Here is a 22,811-nt window from a genome sequence, read left to right on the forward strand (position 1 = left end):
AACTAAAGAGCCTCTTGATGAAAGTGAAAGAGGAGAGTGAAAAGTCAGCTTAAATCTCAACATTCAGAAAACTAAGATCATGGCATCTGGTTCCATCACTTCATGGCAAATAGATGGGGAAACAGTGGAGACAGTGGCAGACTTCATTTTTTTTTTGGCTCCAAAATCACTGCAGATGGTGACTGCAGCCATGAAATTAAGACGCTTACTCCTTGGAAGAAAAGTTATGACCAACCTAGCTGAGTGAGTGATATCACTCAGTCGTGTCCGGCTCTTTGTTACCCCTTGGACTGTAGCCCATGAGGCTCTCCTCTGTCCATTGGATTCTCCAGGCAAGAATAGTGGAGTGGGTTGCCTTTCCCTTCTCCAGACCAACCTAGACAGTATATTAAAAAACAGAGACATTACTTTGCCAACAAAGGTCTGTCTAGTCAAGGCTATGGTTTTTCCAGTAGTCATGTATGGATGTGAGAGTTGGACTATAAAGAAAGCTGAGCACTGAACAATTGATGCTTTTGAACTGTGGTGTTGAAGAAGACTCTTGAGAATCCCCTGGACTCCAAGGACATCCAACCAATCTATCCTAAAGGACATCAGTCCTGAATATTCATTGGAAGGACTGAAGTTGAAGCTGAAACTCCAATACTTTGGCCACCTGATGTGAAGAACTGACTCATTTGAAAAGACCCTGATGCTGGGAAAGACTGAAGCAGGAGGAGAAGGGGAAGGCAGAGGATGAGATGGCTGGATGGCATCACTGACTCAATGGACATGAGTTTGAGTAAACCCCGGGAGTTGGTGATGGACGGGGAGCCCTGGCATGCTGTAGTCCATGGGGTCACAGAGTCGGACAGGACTGAGAGACTGAACTGAACTGAACTCTGAGGGATACAGGAAAAGGAGGATCACAGGGCATTCTATGAGCTGGAAATATCTTTGCCTTCTTATTATCGTATCGTATATGCAATCTTGTCTCTTTCCCAGTCTAGTCACAGCCCATTCACTTGTACCTTCTACCTCTAAATTCACTGCTGCTGCTACTGCTAAGTCACTTCAGTTGTGTCCGACTCTGTGCGACCCCATAGACGGCAGCCCACCAGGCTCCCCCGTCCCTGGGATTCTCCAGGCAAAAACGCTGGAGTGGGTTGCCAATTCCTTCTCTGATGCATGAAAGTGAAGTCGCTCAGTTGTGTCTGACTGTTTGTGACCCTCTGGACTGAGGCCTACCAGGCTTCTCTGCCCGTGGGGTTTTCCAGGCAAGAGTACTGGAGTGGGGTACCATTGCCTTCTCTGAATATGCTATCTAGGTTGGTCATAACTTTTCTTCCAAGGAGTAGGCATCTTTTAATTTCATGGTTGCAGTCACCATCTGCAGTGATTTTTGACCCCCCAAAAATAAAGTCTGACACTGTTTTCCCATCTATTTGCCATGAAGTGATAGGACCAGATGCCATGATCTTCATTTTCTGAATGTTGAGCTTTAAGCCAACTTTTCACTCTCCTCTTTCACTTTCATCAAGAGGCTTTTTAGTTCCTCTTCACTTTCTGCCATAAGGGTGGTGTCATCTGCATATCTGAGGTTATTGATATTTAACCCGGCAATCTTGATTCCAGCTTGTGCTTCTTCCAGCCCAGCGTTTCTCATGATGTACTCTGCGTAGAAGTTAAATAAGCAGGGTGACAATATACAGCTTTGACGTACTCCTTTTCCTATTTGGAAACATTAACTTTGCCTAATTCCTCAATTGTAAAATGAGGGAATTGGACTCCATTCTACTCTAAGGGACATCCAGTGTTGAAATCTCATGTCCAAAGAAATGATTTTCTCACCAGGAATTTCCAGCACTGTGGCAGAAGGAAAGACTCTCTGGTGCCCCATGAGTCATACATATTAAATTGAAGTGAACAAATGAGCATCTGTTGACTGTTTCTGATGTGTAAAGCTGTCAACTGGCAATAGTTACTATGCTTAGGTTTTCAAATGGCTCTGTTGCCTTTACTAAAAATAAGCCACTGGTATTAGGGCTGAGTCATCTTCATGCATGAATATGTGGAAGAAAAAAGTGACAAAGGTTATAAAGGAACCGTGGGTTATTTCCCTTCCAACCAGACACCACACCTTGTTCCCACCCAGCCCCACTTTTTTTGTTTTAGTTCAGATAAGCTGTATACTTTAAATAGAGAACATATTTAACAGTATGTTGTATTTTAGTATGTTGTTGTTCATATCCTATTCACTGCTTGTAGATTAAGCTTTTCCTTTAGAGTTTGGTTATGTACTTCTCTGAGGAGTAGAGGTTGATGTTGACATTTGCAACTATTCTTTACAGTATACAAAGTGATTACATATACAGAATTTCTCTTGAATAATCAGCCACTGGCTGGTGATGTGGCACTTGAGGATAGGTATCAGGCATCCTCTCCAGGTAGTAAAATCTTATGGGACAGGACAGTCTGGGCAAAATGGTAAAGTAATTTTGCCTTGTTTTAAGGTGGTGTTTCTCTTTAGGCTTTGGGGATTGTCTCTCACCTTCTAGGATCTCCATTCCCTCCATCCCTGTGGCTGGGGCCCTAATTCTGCTTTGTACTCAAAGCTTCACTCTGTCAGCTTTATTCTCCTAGCTGTAAAATGGGAGGAAAGTTGGAGGAGTAAACCACTGAAGTTCTTTCTTAATCTAACTTCTTTTCCCAAGTATGCCTTTCTAAGAAGCAGTAAAAAAAAAATTCCAAAATTATATCAGGCTTCTTTCTCTTACCCATTAAAATTCCCATTCCCTCAGGGTTGCTGATTTCAACTAGCTATTTGGTAGAAAACTGTTGACTAAGCAAAATATAAAGGGTGACTATTGAATCATGAGTTTCCTAGGAGTATTGTCCACAAACAAGACTTAACTACGTTCATAAATTAATGACTTCGAATGGTTTGTCCAGCTACTGATGCCCAGCAGTGCCCTGTGGAACTCCTGGGCATGGAGGTCTTTTGCCCCTCATTTCTTTTAGGTGAGACTCCAGCCTCCACAACCTGAGTTCCAAAGGGCAGAACAGTTACTAATGAAAGGAGGAGCAGCCAGGAAGCGACCTGAAGCAAGATTAAAGGTGCCAGAGAGGCTCATCCAGATTAGGAGACGGGACCACCTAAGACCCTGCACACATCCTAATCTTGTCAACAACACTGCCCTTTTGAAACTTGGCAGAAGAAAAAAGAATACAAGACTGTTACTGCCTTGATTCTTGTCAGGTAGTCCTGGCTGACTATATAACCTCTTGCTACTCACCAGGGAGGAGGGCACAGTTCTGGAGGTGCTAACCTACATGTTCCCCCTTTACCTGGCAAAGTAATAAAGCCACTCTTTCCTTCTCCCCCCAAACTCTTATTTCTGTATTTCTGTTTGGCATTGGTGCACAGACAGCCAATTTTGGCAACACTACCATCTTTCTTTGAGATCCAGTCCAGAAGCACCTAAAACTAAAAATATTTTAAATGGACTTACCATTTTACTTTAAAAAGCTCTTTGTTGGTAGCTGCTCACCTGAGTCTGCCTGCTCTCCCCGTGACAGTGTACTATTGAAACAGGAGGGAAGGGGTCAGGGCACAACATTTGAAAGTCTGAGGACACAACATAAACTGACTAGAACCAAATAAGTCCAAGAGGCAGATGAGTCAACTTCCACTAGACCTTGATTCTCAGCGTATACTCATTGTAACACTTCAAAACTAAATAACACACCCACAGGTGCCGTGACAGTTCTGAGATCGACCATAAAGACCGAAAAGTGTGTAGTGGCCCAATTCCTGGAAATCTCTACCCCTTCTCCAAAATAGTTGGAATAATCCTCCCAGTCATTAATCTTTCAAATTACTCACCCCATAAAAACTAACCATGCTATATTTCAGGGCCACTCTTGCCTTCTCCAATGGCCCACACTTTGTGGAGTGTTTTTCTCTCAATAAATCCACTTCTTACCTATTATTTTGTCTCTCACTGAATTCTTTCTGTGCTGAGACATAAAGACTCTAAGTCTCAGTATGTCCAGACAGCACGTGTGTGACCTCAGTTAAAGACTGTGGCTTTTGGCTGGGTTTCAGTCCTGGCCTCATAGGTTCAGGTCTCAGTATGAGGGATATGGTTTCACTATGTCTTAATAAATCCTTGCCTTGCTTTCTTGAGGAGGGGGGAAAAAACTACTTTCCTTCCTGAATTAACTTTGTTTTTGGCTTCACAAGGTGGCTTGTGGGATGTTGATTCCTGTCCAAAGGCTGAGCCAGGACCCCTGGCAGTAAAGGGTCCATGCCCTAACCACCGGACCACCAGGGAATTCCCCTGAATTAACTCTCTTGATTGGTGGTACTATCATTTACCCATGTGTCCAAACCAGAAACCTGTGGGTCTCTTTCTGTCATCCTCTAAAACTACCAAGTTCTGTCCGTTGGATTTCTCAAATATTTTTCACATCCATAACGTTGTCATTACCTTAACGTAAAGGATGGGGAGGCAGGGAAGCAGATTAGGCAGATAAAAATGGAATGCAAAGAGCAAGATCTAAGTAAGACTGAAACCATTCACCTCAGTTTGAGACTTGAACCCATGTACCTGGGACCTGAACTTGGCCAAAACCCTGCTTGGGATTTGAACTCATAAGGCTGGGACTCGAAACTAGCCAAAATCAACAGTCTTCCAACTGAGATCACACTCTTGTTTTCAGGACTTAATGAAGCTCAGGTTCTTGATGTCTCATCATAAAAAGAATTCAGTGAGAGACAAACTGATAGATAAGAAGTGGATTTATTTAGCGAGAAACACATTCCACAGACAAAGTGTGGGCCATCTCATAATCCGGGAGGGACCTTGGGAGAAACATATTCCACAGACAAGAGTATGAGCCATCACAAATGGTTGAGTGCAGCCTCAAAATGCAGTTTGGTTAGCTTTTGTGGGCTGGGTAATTTCATAAGCTAATGAGCGGGAGGGTTATTCCAACTATTTGGGGGAATGGGCAGAGATTTCCATGAATTGGGCTACTGTCCACTTTTTGGTCTTTGACGGTTAGCCTTGGAACTATAATCATGCCTCTGGGTGTGTCATTTAGCGTGCTGATGAGTTACAATGAGCATATACTGAATATTAAGGTCTAGTTGAAATCAATTTGTCTGCCATCTTGGACCTACTTGATTCTAGTCAGGTTATGTTTTGTCCTCGGGCTATGTCATTCTTTCCAAGTTGTGCCCTGCTCCCTTCCCTCCTGTTTCATGCACCAAGTACATGCAGCAAGACATTAGTCTGGCAAGCCAGACAAAGTTCTTGACTCCTGCCCATAGCACTTTACCTCCACCACCACCTTTTAACATATTAGTAGCCTAGCCTGCAGGGCTCCCAAAATGTAGAGAGAGTACCTCTGCTCACTATTAAGATTTAACTTGAAGTTGAAATGGAGAAAGAATATATGGGAAAAGGCCTCACTTTTCACACTGAAAAATTGGTAGGATGGAGGCACTGAGCACAGGAATAAAGAGAATAAAACTATCAGATATGCGTCTACATTTTTGGAAGTCCAGGCTTTGTCCCAGGGAGTAGAAGTGTAGAATAAATGAAAATAACATTCAGGGCTCCACCCTTCTGTTATCTGGGGCTCAGGATGATGCCACCTTGAAGACCACATCATATCAAGCTAGCAACAAGTACATCAAGTTGTCTATGTTGTGGATTTGGGCAGTGGGAAGCTCAGTGGTTTAGCTTTCTTAGCCTGGGAACTTGGGGTGGGGGTGGGCAGTAGAGCAGGTAGCTCTGAGGTAAGGACCACAGGCAAGGCTACCATCACTGCCAAACCTCAGAGACATCTCAGTAACATCAGAGTCAAAGAAGCTCAAGTTACATGGGGCTGCTGCTGCTGCTAAGTCGCTTTAGTCGTGTCCGACTCTGTGCGACCTCATAGACGGCAGCCCACCAGGCTCCCCCGTCCCTGAGATTCTCCAGGCAAGAACACTGGAGTGGGTTGCCATTTCCTTTTCCAATGCATGAAAGTGAAAAGTGAAAGTGAAGTCGCTCAGTCGTGTCCAACTCTTTGCGACCCCATGGACTGCAGCCCACCAGGCTCCTCCGTCCATGGGATTTTCCAGACTACTCCCTCAAATTTGAAAACCTCAGGAGAAATCGTGTCCCGTTGGGGAGGGATTGGGGACCCCACACACCACAGCTCCTCCCTCGCATAAAGCCCAGACACCGAACCTAAAAAACTTCCTCGTGGTCATCGCACATTCTGGGGGAGACGCCGTGCTGTGGGCAAAGAGCTGCCCAGAGAGGCGGCAGGGTCGGGGCCGAGGTGGCCGCGTGAGGTGTCCTGTGAGAGGACAGGACATGGGGAGTGATGTCAAAAGAATGGACTCTGAGTTCTAGGAGCTCAAAACCCAACTCTTTTGGCTGCATCACACTGGATGCGGGGTCTTAGGGCACCAACCGGGGATGGAACGGACACTGCCTGCAGTGGAAGGGCAGAGTCTTAACCGCTGGACCACCAGGGAGGCCCTCAAAGCTTCACCTCTGAAGGCCAGCCGGATATCTAGAGACTAGGCAAGTGAGGAACCCTGCTTAGAGACTGGAAGACAATGAGTGATGTTCACTTCATGGATCCAAAGACCCCATTCACCTGTATCCGCCTTTATCAAGTGGCCAAAGAAAGATTTCTCTCCCGTAATCTAAATACTCTAAAGGGGAAGATCAAGAAAGGGAGACGTTAGCTGAAAAGACTCATCATTTTTATCCAAGAGAGACTGCACATGACCTAAAGGAACTGTTTCAATAATCCATTTAGACTGCGCTTTCCTTTGAACTTGGTCTGTTCTACCAGTGAGATTTCAGGAAGTAGGCCAGATCAGGTTTAGACAAAACAAATAAATCATTTTTCTCTGCTTATCTGAATCTGTGAGCTAACCCCCAATCCGAACCTCTGCTGAGATTACTTTCCCTTTGGCAAAATCCTCCAGGAGGCCTTCACCTAAATAACCTCCAAACAGAGATAACTATTCTTTTCTCTTTACCATCGCACTTTATACGTATTTAGATTGTTGCACTTGCATAGCATTTAACCCTTCTAATGCTTCTGAGGCCTGCCTCCTTCACTAGTTGCTTGTCTTGGGGGAAAATATTGTGCCTGATTCATCTTGATCTTGGCCTGGCACCTTCAACATGGGCTTCATACAGGACTAGTATCTGCTGCTGCTCCTGCTGCTAAATCGCTTCAGTTGTGTCTGACTCTGTGCGACCCCCATAGACGGCAGCCCATCAGGCTCCCCTGTCCCTGGGATTCTCCAGGCAAGAACACTGGAGTGGGTTGCCATTTCCTTCTCCAATGCATGAAAGTGAAAAGTGAAAGTGAAGTCACTCAGTCGTGTCCGACTCTTCGTGACCCCATGGACTGCAGCCTACCAGGCTCCTCCGTCCACGGGATTTTCCAGGCAAGAGTACTGGAGTGGGTTGCCATTGCCTTCTCTAGACTAGTATCTAACAGGCAACAAATCTGGTTAAATTGTATTGAGTTCTTAAAGATGGTGGATTATAGGTATGATGTTTTGGGTCATTGAGACCTTCCCCCAAAATATATACATGAACTAACTGGTATTCAGAAAAATTAGATGATTTTCTTCTCATCTCCATTCTTTTCCCAGTGAAAGGAATGACTGTTAAGTAAAAATGTGTCAAAATTCATTTTTAATCTAGAATGGACTAACAGTGTTATCCCAGTGAAATCTCCTTAAACTCGTTTGGAAATGGGCTCTGAGTTTCTCTGATGTTTCCTAAAATTCTAATGTATACCATTCTCATTTGTTTACTTAGGAGACTCAAGTGAGGGAGTGGGGGAACAAAACTCAAGTTTGTGGCTTGAGAGTCTCACTGGATGCCTACTTGCTCCAGACAAAGCAAGTTCCCTTGCACTCGACTCTTCTACACGGACAATGATTTCCTGGATTACCTTACAGATTGTTGAATGTTAACTATGTGATATCTTGAAAGTGGGATTTGTTGGGTGGTTTTACATTTCTTTGTGCTTTTCTGTATTTAGCAAATTTTCTATAGTATGTATTTTGTCTGTAATTGGGGGAAAAAACCCAACTAACCCACTGTTTTGAAAACATGTCTTTTATTCCTAGAGTGAACTTCAGCTATAAAAAGTATACTGAGAGGTGGGTGATGGGCCTCCTCTTCCACCAACCCAAGTCAGAAGGAGGTGGAGAGAAAATAGACCTAAATACAAATATGACTAACATAACTTGGTCCCATTTAAAACAGTCTCATATAATGGGATGGAGAAGGCAATGGCACCCCACTCCAGTACTCTTGCCTGGAAAATCCCATGGACAGAGGAGCCTGGTGGGCTGCAGTCCATGGGGTCTCGAAGAATTGGACACAACTGAGCGACTTCACTTTCACTTTTCACTTTCATGCATTGGTGAAGGAAATGGCAACCCACTCCAGTGTTCTTGCCTGGAGAATCCCAGGGACGGGGGATCCTGGTGGGCTGCCGTCTATGAGGTCGCACAGAGTTGGACACGACTGAAGCGACTTAGCAGCAGCAGCAGCACATAATGGGGTTCTCGCTTCAGCCTTATGTTTAGCCTTCTCATTTTAGAGGGAATTTCTGGCAGCCCAATGTTCTAGGTGGGGAGTGAGGGATAGAGGAGGGTACTACAAGAGAATAGGCCTTCTTGCAACTTCAACCTGGATAGATTTAGCCATCTAATCCTGACACCTTAAAAGCCTATCAGGGGATTTCCCTGGTGGTCCAGAGGTTAAGACTGTACTCCCAAAGCAGGAGGCCTGGGTTCCCTCTCTGATCAGGGAGCTAGATCCCAGTGCAGCCAAAAAAAAAAAAAAAAAAAAAAGGCAAATAAATAAATAAAAGGCTTTCGAAGGAAAAACTGAGGGCTCAGAAAAATTCTCTGGCACTTTCAACAGCCTGAATTCCATAGTTGGACTGCCTCACTGAGCACATTCTAGTTTATAAGGGGTGATAAATCACGTGTCATTTCACACTACCATAGGTAGAGGGTCTTGTGCGCTACGAGCCCTTTTTTCTTTTCCTCTTTCAGGGACCCACTCTCCCCATGTGGGAAAATGTAGTTTGTGAAACTAGAGAAATTGATTCACATAGAAATAACTGTAAAAGTTCCTGAAGGCCAGACAAACAACAAGACTAGCAATTTCGGCCTTCCAGTGATTACAGTAATTAAGCTTCGGAAGAAACTCCTCCCTTCCTTCCCCAGTCAACCCCACCCCCCGCCCCTGCTGCTCCCATTACTGTCCTCACTATTTGTGCAAGGCCAAAGAATTCCAAAAATGGAATTTCCTTCCTTTTAGGAACCAAAAGTAAACATTTGCTCTAAATCCACAACATAACCTGTTTTCCTGAATGACTAGTGGTCTTTAACAGTAATCTCAGCCTGTGGTGTTAGAGGTGGGAGCTGGGAATTTTTCCAGGTGGTTGAGTATAGAAAATAGTATTATCACCTACAAAATTAGGAGTTGACTAAAGGGACTCAATCTTAAGGCCCTCTCTCCTGTCTTTCATTCCCACCTACAAACCAGAATCATAGGTCTTAACTGCAAGAAATCTTTCTTGTTTCTGTAGTACACCTCTTCATACACATGAAGAAGTTGAGGCTCACAGTTCTTAACAGTCCTTATCTCAGCCACTGGCACCCAGTAGGTACTCAGCGACTATTAGCTTTGTGTGTGTGTTTAAGTGTTTATTTATATGACTGCATCAGGAATCTTTCATCGTGGTGCGCTGACTCTCTAGTTGTGGCAAGTGGGCTCAGTAGCTGCAGCTGCTGCTGCTGCTGCTAAGTTGCTTCAGTCGTGTCTGACTCTTTGCGACCCCATAGACGGCAGCCCACCAGGCTCCCCTGTCCCTGGGATTCTCCAGGCAAGAACACTGGAGTGGGGTGCCATTTCCTTCTCCAGTAGCTGTAGCAGGTGGTCTTAGTTTCGGCGCAGTGCGTGGAATCTTAGTTCCTTCACCAGGGATTGAACTCTGCATCCCCTGCATTTCCAGGTAGATTCTTTTTTTTTTTAAATCGCCAAAATGGTTTTGTTTTGGACACTGACAACATGCACAACAATGCAACTGTATCATTACTTTGTTTGGTTTCCTTAAGTATTACTTAAGTATGCATTAAAAATACATGTTTACATTTAAGAAATGTAACACATTAAAGTCCTCTGTAAACAGAACTCCTTCTCAATATATTTTCCTGCTTTGTTTCATACATAAATAACATAATCTACAAAGTTATAAATAAAACTATTAACTCTTATGACCTAAAAGTGTATACAAATTTTGGAGCTTGACAAGAGTGTGTTCTTTCTGATTTTATATAAGTAACAACATGCAGTATTTGCAGTGTTTTTGAATCATATAGATAACTTAAAATCAAAACCTTCATTGTCTCCAAACTGTTCTCCCTACAACAGATGTTCAGTGTACTTGGTAAAGATGCCACCATTCAAAAGTCAACGTGGTCAAAAGACTAGATTTTTAAAATAGAACAGAAGATTGCCATTAAATATTATTAAGCCTTATTAAAATCACTTTAGTTTGTTTGAAGAACAAAATATGCTACCAAAGAGTATATGCTTGTACTATCATTTAACTGGAAAGCTAACACAATCTTAAAAAATCAGATTCAATTTGTAGTAGTCTTGGGAAAAAATCGTTCATGGAGATTCTGTTAGAGGAACAGAAACCATATTATCCTAAGTTTTCTAAACTTTATTTTGAACCATCACTTCAGTTAGTTAAAACTTACAGGGTAAAAATAATGACGCACAAAAATGATCTTAGAAAGGCATATTCAGAATTCCTGATGCAGAAAACATGATTATTTTTTGTTTAATGACTGGAAATCTTTATTCCTTCAGAAAATAGTAACATTATTTATTGAATGTCACCACCTGTTTGGTGATTTACTAGATAACCACTCAAGGTATTTTATTAAGTAAGCACTCAAATTATTTTTATTTAACAAAAGTAAAAAGACTTTTCATGTTGGAATTGTTTCATTATGAATTAAAAACCTAGAAAAACATTCTCAATTAATATCTTCCCTAAATTTAAATGAATCAAATGACAAATAATACTAAGCTAAGCTCTGTCATTACCTTTAAAAATCTAAGTTTTCTAAAAGTTTTACTTTTTAATCAATATTAACATGATCTGGGTCACACTATTAACTGCCACTCAAACTTTATGTTTAAAAAAAGAAATATTCTTTGTTAAAGAGCAGATTAACAACATGTTTTCCATGTTCTTATAAAAAACAAGATTCTGATATGCATAATAAATCTAAATCAAAAATCCACACATGGTAGTGGAAATTCTGTCAACTTTCAGCCTAATACAACATAAATCCACAGTAATTTTGCTTCAACAATTCAAAATTTAAGTTTATAATGGAAATGTCAACAAGTCTTAACTACAACATTACTGCTGATGGGTTCCACTATAGTTCACCCAGGCACAGCAGATGTGCACATCTGATGGACTGCTTAGAAAATTAAAGCTATCAGAGCTATAAATTAGGAATACATAAATACGAACACAGCAATGCCAAAGCATTAGAGCGGTTAAAGCAAAAAAAAGGTGATGTAAACACAACTGATAGTTTTCTCTGTGAGCCACTTTCCACCGATTTATAAAGCTATGGTTTTATAATTCTTTTAAAAAGGACAATGTTTCCACATTGCTACATGCAGTGATTTCATTGTTAGTCATATGTTCTTGACTACAATGCAATCTTCAATCCTCTTACACAGCTTGACATAGCCCATCAGGATTTCTTCAGAAAGTCAGCTTGTCATATTTTCAGCAGCCTTTAAGGCTTCTGTGGCCTTGCGAATTTCCTTAATAACTGATGATACAGCTTCTGGGTTAATTCCTTGTTCACAAAGCCGCACACATATAGACAGAGTTTCCATATCTAATCTAGTATCCAAAACTCTTGAAATCTCAAGTAGGATGCATTCAGATTCACTGCTGCTGCTGCCGCCGACCCAGCACCATGGCTCCTAGTCATAGCGAGGGCCGAGCGAGGCGGGTGAAGGGCCTGACCTGGAACTTCTTGTGGATTCTTAACCACTAACTTTTTTGTTTCTGGCCTAAGTTCTTCAAAACGACCAGTCCGTATTAAGAGTATAAGATTCCCAATTTAAAAACTGTTTTCTTTCCACTTTGTCACACTAAATTACATAATTCTATTGGGTTAGAATAAAGTTATTATAGCCATAAATTTCATTTAGTTTTAACAGCTTTATTGAAATACAATTCACACATTATATAATTAAACTGGTCTTCCCTGGTGGTTCATTGGTAAAGAACATGCCTGAAATGCAGGAGCCGCAGGACACGCTGGTTTGATTGCTGGGTCTGGAAGATCCCCTGGAGGAGAGTATGGCAACCCACTCCAATATTGTTGCCTGGAGAATCCCATGGACAGAGGAGCCTGATGGGCTACAGTCCACGGGGTTGCAAAAAGTCAGACACAACTGAAGCGAATTAGCACCCATGCACATAAATAATTAAACCATTTACAGTGTACAATTCAATGACTTAATTCAGAGTATTAGTATACTGTCCATATTATATTAGTACAGAAAGTGAAAAAACAGTGAAAGTTGCTCAGTCATGTCCAACTCTGTGACTCCATGGACTATATAGTCCATGGAATTCTCCAGGCCAGAATACTGGAGTGGGTAGCCTTTCCCTTCTCCAGGGGATCTTCCCAACCCAGGGATCAAACCCAGGTCTCCCGCATTGCAGGCAGATTCTTTACCAGCTGAGCCAATAATATATACAATTAGTATCATAATATAGTATATCAGTATATTATCTATCACCATAATCAATTTTAGAACATTTTCATTAGGCCCAAAAGAAACCCATCCCCTTTAGCATTCGCTCTTATTTTCCCTTGTTCCACCAGCCAGCCTGAGGCAACCACCGATCTTTCATGTGGTCCTTTGTGACTGGCTTCTTTTTCTTAGAATATTTTCAAGGTTCAATACTTTCATGTTGTAATACGTACTTCATTTCTTTTTGTTGTTGAATAATAAATATTTAATTATATGCATATATAATATTTTAATTCAAGAATTGATAGATATTTGGCAGAATGTTGTTTCAAACAAATGTGATCACTGAGCTAGCAGAAGCTTAAAATTAGTTCATATACATGTGCGTGCTAAATCGCTTCAGTCCTGTCCAACTCTCCACAACATTACAGGCTGTAGCCTACCAGGCTCCTCTGTTCATGGGATTCTCCAGGCAAGAATACTGGAGTGGGGTGCCACTTCCTTCTCCAGGGGATCTTCCTGACCAGGGATTGAACCTGTGTCTGTTTCCTGCATTGGCGGTGGGTTCTTTACCACTAGCGCCATCTGCGAAGCAATATATAAATATATATCTCATATATTTCTATGTTGAATTTATACTTCAGCACACTTACTATTAAGACTTTGTTATAATCTTAGACCTGAATATCAATTTTTTCCCTCTAAAGTTTCTGATGTGTATGATAGTGTGGAAAGACAAAATAAAGTCTTGCCCTAAGCTTTTCTGCTCCTCGGACTTCTAGGAAAACAGAGGCATATATATAGGTGTATACATATATATATATATATATATAGAGAGAGAGAGAGACATAAATATAGGTGCCCAAGTAAGAGTCCCTAGAAGAGAAAAAAGAAAAGAAAAAACAGATCCAGAGAAGATTAGTTCCTGGTTTTTAAACGCGAGCTTTAGAAAAGAAAGGGCAGTTGGGGCACATATCCAACTAGCTGATCGGCAAATCTAAGACCTACACAAATACACAAACAATAAGAGGTGACTGCTTGGTGAGGGTGCGAAAGGGGGACAGTACAGGCCATAAATTCAATCACGTGTGTCCTTGTAAGGCTAAGTTCTGCACCTCCTTACTGCTTTTGTGGGTCTCTGGTTGGGTACAGATTGGGAGACTTTGGAGAACTAGTTCGTACTTAGAGAACTTGAATTTGTAAATACCAAATTGAGAGTTTTTATGATCCTGGGAGGTAGCTGATTCCCCACTGAACCATTCTTTACTCAAATCTTGCCTTCCCTGGCCCTATTCTTACAGGAGTTGAGGCGACAGTACTCTTCCGTCACCTGCCGCGGAGATCACGGGCTTTCGGGTGTATTTTCTGCCCTATTTGTTCCTGGTCAGAACACCAGGAAGTGATCCTTGACTCAGCCCGCCCGAGGTTTGGGTGTTGTCATTCCCCACACGTGATTTTCTACCAGCCGGCGAGAGACCTCACGTACCACCAGACTTACTCATCCTAGTGACTCCACCTCTTTCCTCCTCTACTCTCCACCCCACGTTAGCCTGTACTGCTTAGCGATTAGAGGAAAGGAGGGTGCTTGGAGCCAGGAAATACCACTCTCCCAAGCAGTCCGTGAGGAGAGAAACTAGTGTTTGGGAAAGTGCAAGATTATGGAGTTTGTTTTACACTTCTCCAGGATGCTTTGCACGTTCTCTGTTTAAGGCTAACCTTACTGTCTTAACCCCAAATAATTCCTTCCTATTCAAGACCACCTTATTACTGAGGCGGACCTTGTCCCCGTTAAGGTTGCTTTCCCTTTCCCTGTGTTCCACTACTCTGAGTGCGGAATTCTCAAATTCTTAGAACTGCTTTGAGTCCCTGATCGGCCTCCTTCCCGTTCTAGCTGCGTGACCTTGAGTGAACCATTAACTTCTCCAGGCCTACTTTCCGCGTCTGTGAAACGAAGGCCAAAACGTCTACCGCACCAAGCCTGTGACGAGGCCCAAATATGAAAGCCCTTTGTGCGCTGTAAAAACTAATAAAATGTTAGCTATTCTGGCTTCTAATCACCCTTCCAGAAACCCTCGGTTTCCTTTGGGGCTCGGCCCGCAAATCGCGCCTGCGGTGGGTACTTCTCACCACCCTCCTATCGCAGTCTTTCCCATTGGCTTACACGACGTCCGCGCGGCGCCCAGTATTGACGCAACGCCGCCTCCGCTGGCGCAGGGTGCTGCATTGGCCCCGCCCCCGACCGCGCCTGGCCTCCTGCGGGGTCCCGCCCTACGGGCTGACACGGGCGGATCCCGCCCCTTCAGTGACGTGTGGCGCGCGCAGCCCGGCCGCCCCGGCAGTTGGTGCAGCGGCGGTTGGGCTGAATACGCTCGCTTCACCCCTCCCCTCCTCCGGCTCGGGCCCCCACCCCGCCGGGCCCAGCCCCAGCGCCAGCCGCAGCGGCCCCGTCCCGTGCGGGCCCGTGTCGCCCCCTCAGCCGGAGACGCCCCCGGCCGGCGGGCAGCCCGCCACCATGGAGCTGGAGGACGGTGTGGTGTACCAGGAGGAGCCCGGCGGCTCCGGGGCCGTGATGTCGGAGCGGGTGTCCGGCCTGGCCGGCTCCATCTACCGCGAGTTCGAGCGGCTCATCGGGCGCTACGACGAGGAGGTGGTCAAGGAGCTGATGCCACTGGTGGTAGCCGTGCTGGAGAACCTGGACTCGGTGTTCGCGCAGGACCAAGAGCACCAGGTGGAGCTGGAGCTGCTCCGGGACGACAACGAGCAGCTCATCACCCAGTACGAGCGAGAGAAGGCGCTGCGCAAGCACGCAGAGGAGGTGAGGCCGGCGAGAGGGGAGGGTGAGGGCCGGGCCCGAGGGCCGGGGGGTCGCGCTCCGTCTCGGAGGGGAGGCGCGCCGGCCTCCTTGGAGCAGGCCTCAGTCCGAGGCTCGTCGGAGAGCCTGGCGGCCGAGAGGCCCCAGTACCCCCGGCCAGCATTGGACGCCCAGGGAGATGGGTGAGTGTCTTGGAGAAGAGAGTGAGATGGGGGAAGAAGGCCTGGGGAGGAAGCCACAGCCTGGCCTGAGGGCACCTGGGGTTGGCTGAGAGCGGTATTTTAGGGTATCTGCCTGCCTCTTGTAGTTTAGGGAAGTTTCCGACCACCGTGGGGGTAGTCAGACGGCGTTTCAAACTTTTACCTTGGGATGGTGGGTGGAGCGCCTTTAAACAACTGTCCTGGATATGTAACTTCCGCTGGTTCCAGTACCTTTCCTGGGGGTTGCTGCTTTGGGAAGTTTGATATCTTCCTCTTTCGGTCAGTTTCTTGATATTTTAACCCTACTGAGGAAGTTTTATTTTATGTGTTACGCGTGTTGGTTGAGAATTTGTCGACACTTAGATGTATGGGAACACTCTGTAAATATGGAGAGTATACAATTTTATTTTATTGGTATACCACATCAATGCACTCTTCCTTGTCAGGTGGTAACCTTGGACAGTTCCCTTGAAAAACTATTTATAAAAAGGACGGGGAAGTGGTAGGGGGCGGGTTAAGGAGATGTGGGTGACAGTTGGCAACTCTTTTCAGAGACTGCACTTGGCCAGCTTTTAACTTTATAATACCTCAGCTTTTAACTTTAGTGACCTCGGTGCCCCAACCTTGACTTTGAGCCTTTTGGAGCTCTGGAGTGCAAGTGATAGGTGTTTTAACTTCTTGAGGTGGTCAAGGATTCTAGCTTTCAGTATATGCTGGCATTATTTCTGTGGAATTTATCTGATGTAGGTGAAGTGTCCTGTTCATCTTTGTTTCCTGAGCGTCTAGCAAACCGGGGTAAATATATGGTGATAGAAGGAAGCTAAATAACTAATTATTGAAGGAATGACATACTGTCTTTCAGAAATAATTGAAAAGTTTTAAAGATGTGCAGCTCATTTCCTGACACTAAATAGTACCACCATGTAAACTTTTTTTACTTAATACCTTTGTATGAGGTCAAATAGTTGTTGTTTTCCTTAAGTTTGACTGCATGATGCTTTTTAGTTCTGATTTTGCGATCCATTTGTCTCAAAGGGATGCTAATGAATTTGCCAAACAAAACTGACTTTATTTCAAAAGTATTTCCAAGTATATATGGAAGGAAAGGTTGGAAAAGAAAATCTAAGGATGAATCACAATTTCCACTAGTTTACTAGCACTCTTTATGGAATGGAGCTTATGTACTACTCCTGAAATGACTTGCCATGTCTTCATGCTCAGAGAGGCCCTTGCTATTTTATGGATGTACATGGGAAGACTGTGGAATTAACCAAATATACACACAGGTGAGGAACAGGCCCGGCATGACTTTATTATCACAGATAAAAGAAATTGTTGGACTTCCCTAGTGCTCCAGTGGTTAAGAGTCTGCCTGGAAATGCAGGGGACAGAGGTTTGATCTGTGTTCTGAAAACATTCCACATGGCGTGGGGCAGCTAAGCCTGTGCACTTGACAGCTAATGAAACGCACACACCCTAGAGCCTGTGCTCTGCAACAGGAGAAGCCACGCAGGGAGAAAGCTGCACACCCCAAGGAAGAGTTGTTCCCCCTCATCCAGCTCGTTGCAACTAGAGAAAGCCCATGCACAGCAGCAAAGACCCAGGATAGCCATAAGTAAATAAATACATAATTTTAAAAAGCAAGAAATTATTCCCATCAGCCTTCAACTCCTGTCAGTCCATGTAAACATGGGCAAAATGCCAGGGTCACGCGTGCCAGGAAAACCATCTGCCACAGGTTGCAGAATCAGAAAATACAACTAACTAAGCTGCTAGACTCTGGATTATATATTAATTTCTTAAGTAAATGACATGTAAAAAGTGGCTATCCAATGACTTCTTTTGTAATTGATGCTTTTTCAAATGTGCCGGTAAGTTCTATGTAATGAAGCATGACCTGAGACTAAGAATGTTGATGGCTAGATGACCGCAAATGTAAAGTCGTCTTGTTACCAGTTTTTATGTAAGATCATAGATCAAGTTTTACCCAAGTACTCAGAAATTCAGTCTCTCTCAGGTAAATTTGCAGAAATGATTCTGTGTTTAATTTTCTCTAAGTGTTGTGGCCTTTAAATAGGAAATGTAGTCTTTATTATAATGATATTACTTAATTTGAATACCTTCTGTCTTTTTCTTTGCTTTAATTTGAATTTGTTGTGATGAGTTAACCTGCTGGTTTTGAGTCTATAAAAATAATCTGAAGAAGGGCTGATTTTATATAGATTTATAACCAGCTTCAAATCCTAGTCAAGAAATCTCATTTTATAGCTTACCACTCTCCCCTTTGGGCTCCCTGCTCCAGCCATATATATATGTGTAGTCAAAGCTGTGGTTTTTCCCGTAGTGATGTATGGATGTGAGAGCTGAACCATAAGGAAGGCTGAGCACTGAAGAATTGATGCTTTTAAATTGTGGTGCTGGAGAAGACTGTTGAGAGTCCCTTGGGCAGCAAGATCAAACCAGTCAGTCCTAAAGGAAATCAACCTTGAATATTCATTGGGAGGACTGATGGTGCGGCTCTAACACTTCGACCACCTGATGCAAGGCATGGACTCGATAGAAAAGACCTTGATGCTGGGGAAGTATTGAGGGCTTGAGGAGAAGGGGGCGACAGAGGATGTGCTGGTAGGATGTCAGCAATGACTCAATCAACTTGAATTTGAGCAAACTCCAGGAGATAATGAAGGGCTGGAAAACCTGGCATTCTGTGGTCCATGGGGTTGCCAAGAATCGAGTATGACTTAGCGACTGAACAACAACAGTATATATTTAAAATATTTATTTATGTGTGTGCCAGGTCTTAGTTGTGGCACACGAGATCTTTGACCTTATTGAGGCATGTGGGATCTAGTTCCCTGAGCAGGGATGTAACCCTGGTCCCCTGCATTGGGAGCATGAAGTTTTAGCCACTGGACCGCCAGGGAAGTCCCCAACCATATATATATTTTTCCGTTTAACCAAGTACTGTCTGATGCCTTCACTCCCTTGGCCTAGAATACTTTTCCCTCAGAGCTTCATCCTGACTAGCTCCTCACTTTGGACTCAGCTTAAATTTCACTTCTTCAGCTCAACATTTCCTGTCTACTCTATCCAAGGTAAACCTGTGAATCTGTGAACAATTGATCTGTTAAATCATTGATTACAAAAACAGTTCACAAGTTGTGTGACACAGACCAAAAAAAAAAAAAAAATCTAGAGAGAGATGTTATTCTTAGGAAGAATATGTTAGTGTTTTTTATGTTTGTGTAAATTCTGATTCTTTTAGAATAGACATGATTTGTTTTGAGTAATTAAAAAAAAATTTCCCTGAAATAGGCAAATGAATTAAAGAAAACTTTTCTTAAGAAATTCGTTAAAAATTTTTTTTTATTGAAGTATAGTTGATTTGCAGTGCTGTGTTAATTTCAGATGTATAGCAAAGTGATCCAGTTATACATAGTGAATTTAGTTTTAAAGTGAGAGTTTAGCGTGATTGACTGGAGGAGATTGCACATAAAAATGAAGATGTACCCTCTTCATCCTCCTTGAGTAGTAGAAGCATATATGAAGACAGACTAGCTTTGCTGGGAAGAAGATGATGTGATTATGTGGTTTTTAGGACTGCTTTTCTGTGGGTTTTTGTCTAAAATGAAGTGATTAAATGCATAGGTGAGGGATATTACTGAGAATTTTCTAATTAACTTTTTTCCAATGAATCAGCACTTAAAGCGGTAACAATTGATATTTTATATGAAGACTTACGGGCTTCCCTGGTAGCTTAGCTGGTAAAGAATCCTCCTGCAATGCATGAGACCCCAGTTTGATTCCTGGGTCAGGAAATTCCCTGGAGAAGGGATAGGCTACTCACTCCAGTATTCATGGGCTTCCCTGGTGGCTCAGACGGTGAAGAACTCACTTGCAATGCGGGAGACCTGGGTTTGATCCCTGGGTTGGGAAGATCCCCAGAGGAGGGCCTGGTAGTCTACGCCAGTATTCTTGCTTGGAGAATCCCCATGGACCGAGGAGCCTGGCAGGCTGCAGTCCATGGGGTCGCAGAGTGCGACACGACTGAGCCACTAAGTGCAGCACAGCATAAGAAGACTTGTTATCAGGTTGTTTTCTTTGCAAGTCTGTGCACATGAGAGTGAATAATAAGATTTGTGGGCAGGAAGGCAGGCGTGGATATTGATGTTGTAGTTCTCATTCTTTCATGAGAATATATTATTTTTTAAAATTAAAATTTATTTATTGAGGCTGTGCCTGGTCTTAGTTGCGTCATGCAGGATCTGTAATTGCAGCATGTGGGATCACACTCCCTAACGAGGGATTGAACCAAGGCCCCCTGCACTGGGAGTGAGGAGCCTCAGCCAGTGGACCACCAGGGAAGTCCCCATAAAAATATGTTGTTCAAAAATGCTAAGGAAATTAATTTTTGTTTGTGAAATAATTTATAATGAAAGTTAACTTCTTCAATAAACACTTAGAAAGGAATATTTGAAGTCTTTTCAGTTCAAGACAGGAGTGAAGAGTAATTTTGAATACTTAAGCTTATATTTGTTGAGGACTTAGGATCTTAAAAACAGAAATTCCATATTTGCTTCAACGTGGTTTATTTTGTTTCTTTGGCAAAGTTGTTATTTGAATTGATATTTATGATGGTTCTTTAGTTTTAATTCTATTACTCTGGTATCAAAAGGAATTTAATTTGCTATTAAGTAGGTTTTGGGGATCCCCTGGTGGTCCAGTGGTTAGAACTCTGAGCTTCCACTACAGGGGCATGGGTTTGATCCTTGGTTGTGGGGGAGGGATGGACTAAGAGCCCCAAACTGCACAGTAAGGCAAATAATAATAATTTTAAAAGTAGGTTTATTTCACTACAGTGGAGCAGTAGTGGAATGGTGGTTTATTTATATGCACAGATGATCTGTTAGTACAGAGCAATTTGCTGGTCCATTGAACATTTGACATGAAGTTTTCAAACCACTTGTTCAGTGTTTTTTAATTTTAATCTTATTTATTTATGTTTGGCTGTGCTGGCGTTTGTTGCTACATGGGCTTTCCTCTCATTGTGGTGAGCGGGGCTGTTCTCTAGTTGTGGTATGCAGGCTTCTCATTGCCGTGGCTTCTTTTGTCATGGAACACGGGCTCTAGGGCATGTGGACTTCAGGAGTTTCGGCTCCTGGGCTCTAGAGCACAGGCTCAGTAGTTGTGGCACACAGGCTTAGCTGTTCTGTGGCATGTGGGATCATGTGTGCATCAGGGATCGAACCCGTATCTCCTTCATTGGCAGGCAGAATCTTTTCCATGGAGCCACCAAGGAAGGTAAGCTAAGGAATCCAAGAAATGCAGTGGTTTTTAAAACCAGTATCTTGTGGTATCTTTAGGGAACTAAAGAATTTTGGTCCAAGGATAACTGAGGTGCTGACTTCATTTCTCTGTCTTGGTTTTGTTACAGCAAGGGTCAACAGCTTTTTGGACTGTTACATCTTAACTTCTTTAAACCAAAGTTTTAGAATGCTCAAAATACACTGTAGTGCTTCATTGATCTCTGTATACGCAAATGAATTTATACATAAAACCAGTACATTTTAAAAATACGTATTTTCATATTTTGAAAATACCCCTTTTTTTTTTTTGCTGAACTATTGAAATAAGCTTCACACTGCCCCTTGTCAGAGTAGATACGTCCTTGCCTGTCAGTCCCTACTTCCAGGCACTTTCTGAAATGAATAATCTGTTTGTTCTTCTTGCTTACTTTGATGAGAGGGTGTGTATGTCACCTTTTGAAATGGTAATCAGAGATAATTATTGTTTAGCTATTAAGATAGATCTTACCATTTACCTTCAGGATTTCTTGGCTCAGATGGTAAAGAATCTGCCTGCAGCAGGAGACCCAGGTTTGATCCCTGGGTCAGGAAGATCCCCTGGAGAAGGGAATCGCAACCCACTCTAGTATTCTTGCCTGGAAAATTCCGTGGACAGAGGAGCCTGGCAAGCTAGTCTGTGGGGTCGCAAAGAGTCAGACACAACTGAGGAGCTAACAGTTTACCGTTTACCTTTCAGAGATTTCTGAATTTAAGTTTCTTAGTATCTATTATTTGTCCCTGGGATAGTGACATTCACATTTTACTTATTTAAAATCACAAAAGAGACTATGAAAATGGCCAAGGTACCAGGATGGATTAGTTGAGTAAAAACGACTTACTAGATTACTGTGGTATATGACACAGGTCACTGATCCAGTTCTGTGCCTGTGTTTGGTGAGTGAGTTTCTTGGATTCCTTAGCTTACCTTTAACTACACACTATGTACTTAAATACTTTTGGTTCCCAGGAGAACTAGTATTAGAATAATGTAGCCAAATACATTTTCTTTTGTTCCCTTGACTAATGGTTGAGTTATTTTAAAAACACCTTTTTTTTTTTTGCTGTGCTCAGCACTTACAAAGAATGTAGCTATTACCTAAATTTCTAGGTTGAGATAAGAAATAAAAGCATAGAAGCAGTTTAATAATGTATGTAATGTGTCTATCAAAAAAGGTGATATTTAAAAATATATGTGTATGAATTCTATACATTTTGAAGTTTTGGCCAGTGATATTTAGTTATTAGCTTCAGTACAAGGCCGTGGAATTCACTCAAGACTTCTGGTGCCTACATACTGACTGAAAGTGAGGGGATAGAAAAAAGTATCCATGCAAATGGAAATAAAAGAAAGCTGGAGTAACAGTACCCATATCAGACAAAATAGATTTCAAAATAAAGAATGTTACCGGAGACAAAGAAGGATACTATATAGTGATCAAAAGATCAATACAAGAAGAAGATATAACAATTGTATATATGTATATGTGTGTATCCAACATAGGAATACCTCAATATCTATGGCAAATACTAACAGCCGTAAAAGGAAAAATCAACAGAAAAACAATAATTTTGGGGGATTTTAATAACTCACTCTCATCAAGAGACAGATCAT

The 22,811-nt window shown here is 42.7% G+C and overlaps 1 protein-coding gene and 1 pseudogene across 5 annotated transcripts in view; one reads left to right on the forward strand and one right to left on the reverse strand.

Annotated features, from left to right (window-relative positions):
- LOC106503246 lies at positions 11,826–12,067 on the reverse strand (annotated as a pseudogene).
- The window catches only part of SPAG9 (sperm associated antigen 9), a 156,742-nt gene continuing 149,103 nt past the window's right edge, over positions 15,173–22,811 (forward strand). For 2 of the 5 annotated variants that reach the window (XM_018064845.1, XM_018064848.1), the window contains exon 1: positions 15,173–15,657. In XM_018064845.1, coding sequence (XP_017920334.1) covers positions 15,355–15,657 — 303 coding nt within the window. In that variant the 5' untranslated portion in view covers positions 15,173–15,354. The remainder of the gene's footprint in view (positions 15,658–22,811) is intronic. The other 3 variants (XM_018064847.1, XM_018064849.1, XM_018064846.1) reach the window with 2 other exon arrangements.

Source organism: Capra hircus, chromosome 19, assembly GCF_001704415.2.
Source record: "Capra hircus breed San Clemente chromosome 19, ASM170441v1, whole genome shotgun sequence".
Taxonomy (NCBI): domain Eukaryota; kingdom Metazoa; phylum Chordata; class Mammalia; order Artiodactyla; family Bovidae; genus Capra; species Capra hircus.